General features: G+C 46.5%; 1 protein-coding gene across 1 annotated transcript in view; it reads right to left on the bottom strand.

Annotated features, from left to right (window-relative positions):
- Positions 1–2,497: 2,497 nt before the first annotated feature.
- The window catches only part of LRP4 (LDL receptor related protein 4), a 69,955-nt gene continuing 58,339 nt past the window's right edge, over positions 2,498–14,113 (bottom strand). Inside the window, exons 29-39 of the mRNA XM_074148831.1 lie at positions 12,514–12,817; positions 11,959–12,177; positions 11,514–11,648; positions 11,194–11,302; positions 10,748–10,892; positions 10,102–10,215; positions 9,696–9,819; positions 8,631–8,698; positions 7,916–8,003; positions 7,240–7,381; positions 2,498–5,457 (exon numbers count right to left, since the gene is read on the bottom strand). Of these exons, the coding sequence (XP_074004932.1) occupies positions 5,122–5,457; positions 7,240–7,381; positions 7,916–8,003; positions 8,631–8,698; positions 9,696–9,819; positions 10,102–10,215; positions 10,748–10,892; positions 11,194–11,302; positions 11,514–11,648; positions 11,959–12,177; positions 12,514–12,817 (1,784 nt within the window). The 3' untranslated portion in view covers positions 2,498–5,121. The remainder of the gene's footprint in view (positions 5,458–7,239; positions 7,382–7,915; positions 8,004–8,630; positions 8,699–9,695; positions 9,820–10,101; positions 10,216–10,747; positions 10,893–11,193; positions 11,303–11,513; positions 11,649–11,958; positions 12,178–12,513; positions 12,818–14,113) is intronic.

Below are 14,113 nucleotides of genomic sequence, written 5' to 3'. Positions count from 1 at the left end.
AAAGCAGCAGCTCTGAACTGGAAGGGGCTCGCTCTTCTTTAATATTTTTAATACCGTTAGTGAGTTCGGAAGAAATAACCGTGTTTTCCCTCCTTTGTTTCTTCACGGCAGGCGAAGCCAGCGAAAGAAAAAATTCCTGGGGGTAAAATAGAGGACAGGGGAGCGCCCCCCCCCAACTGTAATTAATCTGACAGTGCCCCCACACTGCTGCAGCACCATCGATTCTTAAAAAGAGGCGTTTATATTTGTGCATGCCCTCAGCCAACTCGCTTCACCTATAAAATGAGCAGGAATGAGCGTTTTAAATGCTTTTGGTACTTCTTTGGTACTTCTACCTGGTACAGACTGGGGGATGAGGTATTAGAAAGCAGCCCTGAGGAAAAGGACTTGGGGGTGCTGGTGGATGAGAAGCTGGACATGAGCAGGCAGTGTGCACTTGCAGCCCAGAAGGCCAATCGCATCCTGGGCTACATCAAGAGATGTGTTGCCAGCAGATCCAGAGACGTGATTCTGCCACTTTACTCTGCTCTGGTGAGACCTCACCTGGAGTACTGTGTGCAGCTCTGGAGCCCTCAATATAGAAAGGACATGGACCTGATGGAGAGGGTCCAGAGGAGGGCCACCAAAATGATCAGGGGGCTGGAGCACCTCTGCTGTGAGGACAGGCTGAGGGAGCTGGGGTTATTCAGCCTGGAGAAGAGGAGGCTCCGGGGACACCTAATAGCAACCTTGCAGTACCTGAAGGGGGCCTACAGGAAGGCTGGAGACAGTCTGTTTACAAAGGCCGGCAATGACAGAACAAGCGGTAATGGCTTTAAACTGGAAAAAAGCAGATTTAGATTAGACATTAGGAATAAGTTCTTTACCATGAGGGTGGCGGAGCACTGGAATGGGTTGCCAAGGGAGGTGGTTGAGGCCCCTTCCCTGGAGACATTCAAGGTAAGGCTCAACGAGGCCCTGGGCAACCTGGTCTAGTTGGGGGTGTCCCCACTGACTGCGGGGGGGGTCGGACTAGATGACCTTTGAAGGTCCCTTCCGGCCCAGGTGATTCTGATTCTTTCCTCGGAAAAGTGCCAGAAGGGGGTATGAGGTTAGCACCAGTAGTGCAGCGTCAGTTACTACTGAATGTTTCATCCATTATTTGGACCATTTAAACTCTTGGTTTTAAAAAAAAAGGCGACAGAATTTTGAACAAAACCCCTCACGGACAGAAAGCCAGCTCTTCAGAGCTTTATTCTCCACTGGGCAGAGGCCTGAGACCACTTACAGTCCTAATAATTTCCAAAAAGATGAAGGGAGGGCCACGAAGATGATCAGAGGGCTGGAGCACCTCTGCTATGAAGGCAGGCTGAGAGAGCTGGGATTGTTCAGCCTGGAGAAGAGAAGGCTCCGGGGAGACCTCATAGCAGCCTTCCAGTATCTGAAGGGAGCCTATAGGAGAGCTGGAGAGGGACTCTTTGTCAGGAAGTGTAGTGACAGGACAAGGGGTAATGGTTTTAAACTGAAAGAGGGGAGATTTAGATAACAGAAAGAAATTCTTTACTGTGAGGGTGGTGAGGCACTGGAACAGGTTGCCCAGGGAAGCTGTGGATGCCCCATCCCTTGAAGTGTTCAAGGCCAGGCTGGATGGGGCTTTGAGCAACCTGGTCTGGTGGGGGGTGTCCTTGCCCATGGCAGGGGGGTTGGAACTCAATGATCTTTAAGGTCCCTTCCAACTCTAACCGTTCTATAAACATCCTCTTCTGCTTTTGCCATGTTAAAATGGTAACAAAAAGGAAAAAACACAAGGTGGGGGCAGGGTCAGAGGTATTACATGCGCGCAGGAATTTGCAAAAGTGCATGAGCGTGGCTATTTGGCCCTCGATTCAAGGCCATAGTGGCAGAAGAAGTGTGCGTTACCATCAGATTATCAGAAGAACCCGGATCCATTCCTACCTTCTCCCTCAAATTAAGGAAAGTTGAGGTTCTGTGCAAACAGGTCAGGGAGCTCCTCTTTCAAAGGAGCGTTCAAGTAACGTGCGTGATTCACAACCAAAAGCCAGGCAGAGTGGTTAAGAAAAGCTAAATTTATATTAAATTATCATCAACCCCTAAAATACTGAACACAGTGGTTAAATAACTCCAGAAAGTCCAATGTCTCCAGTGAGTAACGTTAAAACCATTACACAGGAACACAGGGAAATCACTGACGTTAGCTCGGGACAGACAGGAGAGAGGTTTGCTTTTTTTTTTTTTTTTTTTTTTTTTTTTTTTTTACACAGTAAATCAGTGCTCAAGAGATCATCCTCCAGTGGCCTTTCTACATTCTTAACATCCTAAGTGCAACGAGGGTCTTCTCTTCCCCAGAACGGGGAACCATGATGCACCCCCCCATAGGCAGCATCTCACTGGGGCTGTCTCTAGGAAGAAGAAACTAATTCCTGCCCGCCTCCATGGTAGAGGAGAGGCTGTTGGGACATTTTGATGCTCTTTTTTTTTTTTTTTTTTTTTTGGCCATAATCACTTGAGGAAGGGAGCAGAGAGCAGTTGGTTGTTAGGCTGGAGCGTGCAGGATCCCTCCTGAGAAGCAGCAGAGAGTATTTCTCAAGGTGGAAATCACAAGCACTTCGAAGTTGTTGAAAAGACTGACTGGGTTTTTTTCCTTTCCCTTCTGCACTTGTGACTCGGACAGCGATTATTCTGCCAGGCTGACTGAACCTCAAGTGACAGGTCTGGGTGGGTGTTTCCCTTCATCCCTGTCCCACCACCTCAGGATTTTGGTGCACGTTGGGGCAACAACCTCTTCCCCCCAAACCCAAAGAAACCCCGCTCTCCTAGAAGCCAGAGCCTTCCTTCCCCGTGTACCCACCCACTCCCAGCTCTGATGCCCCCTACACATGGTTTCTGTTCCAATGGATTCTTGAGCCCTCTGGCGTTGTCCCTGCATGAGGCAGCTTCGACAGGCAAGGCCCACGTCAGGGATATGCCTTGCTTTCTCAGGTCCCAGTGAAGTCCACGCCTCAATCCAAAAGTGCCTCTGTCCAATAAAAACAACGCTTCCCAGGCTGGAGTCAATCAAATAAATAATTAAATAAAAATCTAATTTTGAAAAAAAAAAAAAATTAAAAAAATTCCCTCTGGGACTAGGGAAGAGTCCCACATTAACACAGGGAAATTTCCAAGCCTTAGCTCCAGTTTGCTTTTCCACAGGAATATACACCAGTCAGCCCAATGGTGCGGTTATGGACAGAGTTTCGAGCCACCCAGCCTGGTCAGATCTGCAACCTTCCCCTTTCTGCAAAGCCACCTCTGCTGTAAAAAGTACAGCCAACCTGCTGGCAACCACCCTGTTTTTCAGGTGTAGCACAACTGTTAGTACATGAACAAGGTTAGAGCAGAGTAGGACATATTTCCCTTTTTTTTTTTTTCCTTTTGTACCAGCTGGAAAAATAACACCCGGGAGATGCACCCTCCCCACACCTCTAAGCCATACCCCTAGTGTATGCCTTGCTCTCTTTACACCAAAAGTAGGAATGTACTTGATGTCTTCCCAGGAGAGAAAGAGGTTACAGAGTTTGCCACGAGAAATTCTTCACTGGAAAGTTCTGCTTCCAAGGATCTGGCTTAACACTCAATATTTTACCATCAGAGTAGCCATATGACTCAGTATTTTACCATCAGAGTAGCCATATGACTCCAGGGGTTAAAACAAATCCATTGAGAGATGTTTTCTCTATCTTTTCTCCCCTCTGAACAAACAGGTGACATGAGAAGGCATGAGAATATGAAAAGGTGGCAATAGTCCCTGGGAGCATCGGATGGTGCTGGGGGTGTAACTGCAAGGGTAGGATTACACCTCCTAGAGGGCAAAGGCCTTGGAGGCCAGAGAACAACTGAAGCTCAGGCAGCTGATGGGAAAATGACTTGGCAAAGAGAGCTTTTTAGTGGTAACAGAAGAGCTTAAAGTGCAATTCTATCTGATAAACAACTATTTTAAACGACCCTTACAGCTCCCTGCTTATTGTCTCCTATTCTAGGTCAAACGCGCTCAGCCTAGTAATAAAGCAGTTCCTAACTGTCAGCACTGAGCATTCCCCTGGGAAAGACTTGACCTAGGAATTCTCTCTTTTCCCTCATTACAGTAATCAAAGGTCCTAAAGGCCAAGAGAATTGGGACCTTGCAGAATTGGGACTGATAGGGACTTAGAAAGTTTTCTTTTTCTTTTCTTTATATATCAGTTATGCAAAGACCAGAGTAGAATTTAGGTCTTGCTGAGATCCATTTCCTCCCATTAGCTCTGTAGAGCTCGGAACAATACCAATCTCTTCTCAAGAACAGCACTTGGACCCCTCAGGGAGCAGTTCCGAAAGGGCCATTTGCTGACTCTTGTTTTTCCACAATAGAAACATCTTTGAACAGGAAACGGGAGAACAGGAGCAGCGTCCACTGCCAGCAACAGACACAGTGCTCCAATCTGAGAATTCCTTAAAGTTTTTACTAGCAGATGGGAAAGTAAGCAGTGATGCTCCCATGAAGCAAGTCATGGCAACTGTGGTTACCCTCTTTTATGCCCTTAAAAGGTGACCTGATGCTGTGTCAGCATCCCCTTGAGCCCCAAACTATACTCCATCTATTCCAGGACCTCTCTCAAGTCAGAAACCCCTCAACGCAAAGCCTCAAAGGGTGCTGTTAGTGCTGGAATGACACGGGGAACTTCTGTGACCAGGAGCTAGCAATGAGGCAGCTCTGCTCTCTTCTTGGGCATTGACCGTGAGTTGGGTGGCACAGGACTTGCAGGTTGCCAGAGAATACAGAACCTGAACCAGATTCAGGCCAGAGAAGTCACTGCAAAAGTTAACGTGGCAGCTTCCAGGAAAAGGGAATATATAAATAAACCACAGACAGTGAAAATGAGCCAAAAGGGTCTCTGGGTTCCAACCCACCCATCCTCCCTCTCCAACCACAACAGCACAGCTGCCCAAGCTCCTCGCTGAAAGGCAGTCACAGTCTCTGGGCCACTCGCACGAGAGGCTGGTCTCTGTGCCCTTCCTTGCCCAAGAGGCAGAGTCCTGTCTTTTTTTTTTTTTTTGTGCAGAGCAGAGGCTAGGGAGGGTACGAGCATTTCCAAAGTCACGTGTACTTTAGACCTCGCTCTCCGTAGAGGGCTTGCGTTGGTGTTTCCAGCCTGTGTCTGGGAGTGAGCCACGCCGTTCAGGTGTGGCTGCTGCTGTGTTAACACTGCTGCATTCAGACTGTTCCTCCTGTAGCAGCTGCTCAGTTTCGGTATCATCCAGTGAACCCGAACTAGCCTGGATAGAGACCGTGTCTGTCTTCATGCAGACGTGGTCACGGAGGATCCCTCCTCGGGAGCTCCGAATCTGCTTAAGGTCATCCCACTCGGAATCATCACTGGATAAAAGGCATATCCCCTCCACAATCTTGATCTTCTCCTTGGTGTAGCTGTGGTCAGGACCAGTCTAGGGAGCAGACACATGAATGAAAAAAACCACAATATATCTATGGAAAAATATGACAAAGAGCAAAGCAGAGCTGGAATGTAGACAGGGAAGCAGACAAAAGGCTGGACCTCCATGTAAACAGCCAATGGTTTTGACTGTCACAATGGCAGAACACATTCTACATTTCCCTTCAGTTCTTCCCCACCCCCGAGACAAATCCTCCCTGCAAGAGCTCTCATTCCAAACTCCAGGAGCTTTCAAATCATGGAAGGAGAATGAGGATGAGCTGGCTCTTCTAATTCAACTACATATATATATTTCCAGACAGCAGGGAGTAAGAACAACACTGAGCCTAACAAGGAAGAAGAAAAAAAAAAAAAAACACCAAGAAAATGGGAAGTGGGAAGAACCAGAAGACTTCATGGTAAAAGCAGGCAGGGAATTGATTCTAGGTCTGCAGTATCTTTATATCTGAGTCCTTCTAGATTCATCTCTTAGGAAAGCACAGCTGGAACACCACTGTTAAGCCCGGAGTCTCACAGTGATACAGGGGAGGGAGATTATAGGGAAACAACAGAAATCATCAGAGGCTAAAGGGACCGCACTGAGATTAAAGTAATGAAATCTGTCTAACTTGGCTCACTGACAAATAAGGAGCAACAGAACACGTGATTTATCCCTGAGGAGAAAGTGAAGGGGGTGGGAGAAATATAGCTCTGGGTATGTCTAGGAGCAGCAGAATTAAGAGAAATGGTGAAAATATTTAGATTCCCAGATAAATAATTCTGGCTTATCCTTAGTAGATAAGGTTAAAATGGCAGGAAAGTTTGGGAAATCTATAGGATAGCACCTTTGAAAAACAAAGCCAGGGAAAACTCTCCTCTCTGTAAGTCTTGCCAGAGGAACTAAGTGATCCCTGCCAGAGGAACTAAGTGATCTAACAGATAATCATAAGGAATTGTACAGAAATTATCTTTTCCAAGTTTCCCATACTAAGTATGAGTAGCTAAAGTCAAGACCAAAGGAACTGCCATAGAAAACTACCTATACTTTCTTGACAGACAGTAGACCTGCTTTAAGGACATAAAGTGGCAAGCGGAGGCGGGGGGGGGGGGGGAAGAAACAAGAAAGAGCAATTAGTATGGGACAGTGCTTGAGCCACACAACAGAGCTTGAGTGAGGGAGGCAGGATCAAACACACAGAGTAGTGATACCTGACGTGAAGATGTGGACGGAAATCAGAAGAGGGAAGATGAGAAGCTATCTGAGTGATAAGAAAGCTTCTGAGGAGAAAACAGAGGAAAAACTAATTGCTGCAAGGTATCCTATCAAACCCTCTCCCACGCTGTGGCACACAGGGCAGACCTCTGCAGGGCCTTTAAAATGCTCCTTTATCCCACCCCTTCAAGGCAACGCACAACCAGGAGCCACGTTCATGTTACCAAACTCCTCCTGGCTGCCTGGTTCCCCTGGTGACTGTCCAAAGCAATCTGGGGGCAACAGTCACTAATGGGGACTGTGTCCAGGGAAGCCAATTCCCTTTGACTCCTGTACTTCGAGGGCCGGCACCCAATGCAAATGAAATTACAAGACACTATGGGAGTGCGGGAGCAGCAGAGAACTAAAGACAGGTCTAATCCACTACAGCTCACTGGGGCAGAAGTGCTGCTATAGAAGTCTGAGCAATTCACTGAAGTTGTCTTCTGTACCAGAAGTAAACACTGACTAGTTGCAACGTTTTCACATACTAAGGCCTGTAATACTCAACAGCAGCTTGAGCTGGGCTCCCGTGACTCTTACCTCTTTCTTATAGCACAACTGGTTGTACATCGTTGGTTTGGGAATCGCTTCAATCTTCACCTCCTGGGTAGACGTCCGATATGATGGATTACTGTAGGTTAGGTTCCCCAAGCCAGGGTCCGTGAACTTGGACTTATTATGCCTAGAGGGAGAGAGACATCAGAAAAGACACAGGGCCCTACTGCCAGGATCCAAAGTTCCTGAGTGTTCAGTGAGCAGAAAGCTCCAGCAATCTCCGCTGTCCCTCAAAAAGAGACAATTCTGGCTTCACCTTGCTCTTCAGCTACCAGTATACTCACTAGCTACCAGTACAGCAAGGCACTGCCATGTAACCACAAAAGCTGTAGTGGCAGTGATAGGTGAAGCTATCCGGAAGAAAGCACATGAGCTCACACGTGTACCGAGACACAAATTATCTCACATCCCTGTCCATAACTCATAAGCTCTCTGCAGAAAATTTAGCCAATAAGGCTTCAAATAATAGAGCTGCCTACCTAGCACTTCAAAGGCATGGGACTCAAATCTTGCAAATAAAATCATCAAACGCTGCTTCCAATGGAGAACAAAGGGATTGTAAATGGCAATAAAGAAAGATTAAGTGCTTTCAGGAGCTTTCTTCTCCTACAACCCCAGATTTTGCTATTGGCCAGGAGAGAGGGGAAAAAAGACCACTTACCTATATATAATTAAAGCAGCAATAAGCAGCAAAATAAACAAGATGCTGAGAAGACCTCCAATAATGTAGCTGACATGCAGTCCTTCTCCTGAAAGTGAACAGCAAGGGCAATTTATGCACTCTCCTTAATTTCCACTGGATAATACTGACCTCGGTGTAATGCCTAATACAGAGGTTTTACAACATACAGAAGGTAAAATGTCAACACACCAAGGTTTAGCTGATGGTTTTGTTTGGCTTCATATGAAACCAAGCATATAATAACCCTTCCTCCCATCCAGGCCCCAGCAAACCAGGGAGCATCAAGATCTTTGTAATGGGGTTGAATAAGGATAAGTTAGGACCCCCCCCTTGCCGACAGGTTACTCCTGCAGTGGGAAGCAATTACTCTAGTCAACCATCCTCAACTAAACACAAAGGGGATGGTGAAGAAGAGTATCATTAACGGAAAGAGCCCAATGGATGAGGTATAGGATGAAAAAAACCAAGAACTGTTCTCCAGACCAAAGCGTCATTTGAAAAAGTCCCCATATAGGCTAATGAATGTGTATGACTGATGTTCATCCTCAGACATGCTTTGCTCTGCTCAGAGGGCATTTGAGTAATTCAAGTCTGAGTTTCAGAAATTGGAGTTTCAGACACTACGGACTGGAACGGCCTGGGCACATCTGGAAGAGCAACCCTGGTGGAGAGGAGTTAAAGAAAAGGAACTCACCCATGGTTGCCAACACTGCCTCGTTGGCATGGGTACACAAGCCTCGCCTTGCGTCTTTATCAGAGCAGCTGAACAACAGAAGGACAGTTAGTTACTGATAGTAGTACCAACAGGATCAAAGGTATCAAAAGACAGGATGGGACAGGCTAGCACCAATATCCCTTCCATTTCCAGTTCAACAACAGGAGCCTCCCTTTCCCATCTTCAGTATCCTTCTGTATCCAGAGGAGAGAGGACCATATACGCATATACAGGGGGGTGTGCGTATACATATATCAATGATAGGTCTGCAGTGTCTTTATATCCCAGTCATTCTAGGTTCGCCTCTCAGGTACACAGGTGCACACAGACATCTATCTATCAGAACACAAATTTCAGCATCAGTGCTGAAGCAAAAATCAGAACATCCTGGGAGTCAGCACAAAGATCTTTCTGTCCAATACATCACATTCAACTAAGTAGAAGTTTTGCCTTGCAAATAACCCAGCCATATATTATTTATATTATTTAACATACTTTTTTTTGCTGGGCAGTAGGAATAGCAGGCTGTAGGGAATTAGCAGAAAAAAGTCTCTTAACTACCTGCATTGTAACTTCAATGTTAGAGCTGCAAAGGTTCTGTTCTGCCCCAAACAAGCTATCCCTTTGCAGCCAGGGCAGAACCACTTCACTTCCTCAGATGTCTGGGTCAGGTCTCAGAGGTCTCAGTGAATTTAAGCAACAGACTCCCCTCTCCTCTCAGAAAGAAGTTCTCAAAATTAGGAGTTCAAAAATCAGCCAAATGAATAACGTGGCCTCGGGAGGATTTTTACACTTCAGCACAATCAGCCTAGACACGTATTTCAATAGAACAGACAGAAGGATCTCTGCACCTCTTCCTTGCCAGCTCAGAGTTCCGCATTCTTTGTCAAAACGGCTTTTTATGAACATGAAGTCTGGAGCTGGAATAGCCTCTTTCGGATAGGGAGAGGTACATCTGGATGACAGTCAGAGGGGGATCGCATGTAGCGCCTTACACAAGCTGTGACTTTCACACCCCAACTCCAAGAGAACAAGAGCACTTACTTTCCTTCCACTGCTTCCAGAGATGTGAGAGGTTTGGTTGTTGAGGTATCTACTCTGCCAGGTGGTGTCTGACTTCTCGCACTTACCCTGGTGGGTTCAGGACCAGGGGGCACCATGCCAGGAACTAGAATAACAGAGAAAAATAAGCAGGACTCCAACTTTGTGGGACAGATGAACGAATCTGGAAAGCTATGGAGAGTTTCTAAAATGGCCTATATTGAACAGCTTTCCCATCTCAAACCCCGTCTGTCAGCAGAAAGGACAGAAGACGGCTCTATTGCTCGCAACCGCTTTACTTCCAGGATATGACTCTGCATAAGTTTTTATACACTGGAGAGCTTCAGACGCTCTGCAGTGGCTCACTTATGGAAGCTACCACCCAAGTGACACTCGGCAGTAAACTCACTAGTAGAGCAGGGCCGCCCATCTGGTTCATCCGGACACGCGCAGACGAAGTCAGAAGCCCTGGCAAAGCAGAGGTGAGTGCAGCCTCCATTGTTCACTCCGCAAGCGTTAGTACCTGGAAGGAACAAGCAGTTTTCTAAATGCGCTGCAGATGACCAGGTAGGAGCTCAGAGCAACAACCTTTTTTTCCCCCGCTCAGCCAGAGATACTTCCTAGAAATCCAGCAAGTCTCCATGCTCTGGCACACGCCCTTTATCTGACTGCTAAGAAAGTGATGACAATAGCCAGACACTGGTAGGGTTAGGGCAGTCTTGAAAGGAAGGCACTGGAAATCATTAGAAAGGAGCCCAGTCAACACAGCTGCACAGATTAAAAAACAACAAGCTCACATTCTTCTGTTTTAACACAATGTCTGATGAACGACACAGAAAGTGACATTGCTAATCAAAACTGTAACAGAACACGGTTAAGATGTACTTGACTGAAACGTCACAGGCAGACAAGGAACGTCCACAGGGAAGATGCATTAACAGTTGGAGTATAAGAAAGGATGCCAATCTCGCTTGATATCTACAGTAGCACAGTAGTTCCAGAGTTCTTTTTGTCTAAAATTTAGCATTTGCCTGAATCAAGGTCCTCCTATTTACCTGTCTGTCTCTGAGGGGAAACGACAATGATGTCCATCAGTCCCTCAACATTGGCTAGGACTGTCTCTTTGTTCCGCCCAGAGTATTTGTCCACTCTCTGGATAGATTTGGTTTGCCAGTCAGTCCAGTATATCCACCTATCCTGCTGCTCAGGGAGACAGCAAACGAAAATCACAGCCATTAGCATGTTAAAGCCCCATAGACACAGGATACCCATAAAAACCACATCCCAGGGGCAGAAAGCCCCAAAAAAAGGCCTTTTCAACCCCTTCCCCTCTTACCATAAAGAGAATGACTGTCTACACCCCACAGGAGTTCAGACAAACTTCCTTTGTTAGCTCCACAGAAGAGTTAAGTATTATACCCTCAGCTATCTCCGTTCTCCCAGACTTTCCAAACTCATCAACCCACCAGGGAGAATGGTGGCAGCAGAAAAATCTTCTTACCTGTGTCAGAGCAAAGGGATGTGACACGTGGCTGACCAACACTTGCCGTAGCTTCCCATTGAGATCACAACTCTCTATACGATCAAGATGCGCATCCACCCAGTAAATCCTGGAGGAACAGGGGAAGAGGTGAGCTTCCATCTATACAATCCCTCTTTACTTTCTAGTCCTTCGCTAGTCAAGATGGATCAGACAAAAACAAAGAAAAAAAAACAAACCCCAAACCCACATCACTACTCCAATAAACCAAGCCAAGAAGGCCAAGAAAAATTCGCTACATCCCTTAACCCTACGCAAGCATAAGAAAATCTTTGACTGACCTCCTGGTGTCATAATCCAAAGTCAATCCATTGGGCCATCCCAGGTCAGTGTTAATCAGGATTTTACGTTCAGAACCATCCAAGTTTGCTCGTTCAATTTTAGCAATGTGACCCCAGTCTGTCCAGAAGAGGTACCTGAAGAGGTAAAAGGCAAGTGTAAGATGAAAAGAATGTTTCATTTAGCCTAATGAAAATTTTAGATATGAACTAAACTGGCAGATTCTTCAGGTTCAAAACAGATTGTGTGGTCTGTAGCTTGCTTCTCTCAGCCTTCTGCCCAACCTTCAAACTCGCTGCCTGCCTGATTACATCTGTCACTCAGAGTCAGCCCCTTGGTGGTCCCTGCAGACTCACACAGCACATCTCTTCTTCCTCCCACAACTTCCTCTTCCAGTCTGCCTCTGCACAGCCCTTTCTCCCTACCCCACCAATACCCCATACCTACCCCTTCTTGGGAAAGACAGCAATGGCTCGGGGCTCATCCAGGCTGTTATTGATCAGTACTTTCCTGGAGCTTCCATCCAGTCTAGCTACTTCAATGGTATTGCGTCCCGTGTCTGTCCAGTAAAGGTTCCTGGCAACCCAGTCCACTGCCAGGCCATCTGTAGTCTTCAGACCCTGACCAATAACAGTTTCCATGTTGCTGCCGTTCAGATCAGACCGCCTGGATGAAAATCAATGACAAACGGCAGTGAGGAACGGGTAGCTCCCAGAAAGCCTTCACACCTCCACGTGTGATCCACATCAACCACAGGGCCACTTCGTAGTGCTACCTCCCTAATACCTTTTTCCCCATAGTCTCCAGCAGGTTAAATGCACCTTCAGCATTTACTTCAGCGAGAGACACGACGCTGTGTACCAAAGACAAGGCATAAGCCGCGGTGTATTGCCACATCTCAGTCTCCCCAACTTATTGGCACACTCCACAGCTCACTGCGGCACAACCAGCACAAGTAGCTGGGTGACCTGGGCACTGGCCAAGTAGACGACTGGCACCCACCTGATGACATCAAGAAATACATCCGTGTAGTAAATCTTGCCATCAACACTATCATAGTCCAGAGAAATGACGTTATTCAACTCAGGGACAGGTATGTGCACATCTGTGTGGTCACTGGTGTCCAGCGAGATACGACGGATGGAAGCACGGCTAGAGAAAAGTAGGTAGGTCTCTGGAGAAGAGTCACACGTCTGCTCATCTCTCTTCAGCTGGATGCCAGTGGGGCAGGCACAGGAGAAGCCAGTGGGGTGAGGCAAGCAAAGGTGAGAGCAGCCACCATTACGAACTCCACATTTATTGAAGCCTTTAGAAATAGGGAAAGCGTAGTTTAAGGATCAGTGTGGTCCCGCAGACAAAAACTTTATTTTAAAGGTTACATAAATGCACAACTTGCTAGCAGCTGAGTTCATCCTTACCATCCCAGCCTCCCTGGGAATCTACAGCCCTTCATACAGAGACTGCTTTCCTCCCCTCCAAGACTCATGGTGGGCATGGGCATGGTTGGGCAAGGAGAACAGGAAGGTACAGAAGAAAGGGGCGCATTAGGAGCAAAGTCTCGACCTGCATTCCTTGCTAATCATAGTTTTCCCATGGAAAAAGGAACAGCCAAATGCTGATAAAGAGTCACACAACTGCAGTTTAGGTTTATTATTGCTGCAAATGGTAATGCTGACAGAAAGAGCCAACCCTGTGGGGAAGCAGCGTGACGATGCACCAGAGGCCAGGCTGACAAAGAAGCTTCTGTTTAACTTAGCTGCACACAGTGGCAAGTAAACAAAAGCATCAGAGAAGCCTGCTGAAAGTGCCTGACATATTAGGGTCATATCTTTTTCTTTTTTAAAATTGAAAAAAAAACCCAACCCAGCATACATTTACTAGGAGGGGATAGACCCAGAAGACGGGTGCAGGGAGTGGGAAGAAGACAACAGGGATACGATGGCTAGAGTTTCGGTTAGCTTTAAGTTGTATCGCGAAGTTACGCTGTCAAGAGTGATGTTCTGCTGTTAGTATCCACAGGAGAAGCAGCACAGAATTTCCTGTACAAGTACGTATTGGGGAAATTCCACTAAAACAAAGCCACAGCACAAAGCAACAACTCCCACTGAAGAGCAAGGAGGAAAGATGGGGTAACACAGGATACCCAAAGAGTAACATGAGGAATCCGACTCTGGCACCGAATAGTTGGAGAGCACCATATATTAAGAGCAACTAAAGCAGCAGAGATTTTGTAGAGCAAAGTGGCAGACAGGAAGATGAAGCCTGCAATGCTTCGGAAAAAAGCAACTAGAACTTGAAATAAAGTTTCAGCAACTAGCTTAAGAGGAATTAGTGCCTTTTGGAGTTAAAAAAGGGAAACTGTCCAATGCCAGTAGGCTCTGGTGAAGCCTAATAGGGCATGACTTATTCAGTCCTCCTAAGAAAGTGGCTCTGATGTGTGTGAGAATGAGGTTGTTGGTGCAATCCAGTGAAGGAAATGGGATGAAAGCGGTCAAAAGCCATGCAGTAATAAATAAACACCAGACCTATGGAGCTAGATAAACAGGGAGAAGTATAAAAAATAGGTAAACAAGAGCAAAGAAGAAAAGAAAGCTGATTTTTG

Source organism: Numenius arquata, chromosome 6 (genome assembly GCF_964106895.1).
Source record: "Numenius arquata chromosome 6, bNumArq3.hap1.1, whole genome shotgun sequence".
Taxonomy (NCBI): domain Eukaryota; kingdom Metazoa; phylum Chordata; class Aves; order Charadriiformes; family Scolopacidae; genus Numenius; species Numenius arquata.
The sequence above is the reverse complement of the archived record's forward strand: the minus strand, read 5'-3'. Positions and strand labels throughout refer to the sequence as shown.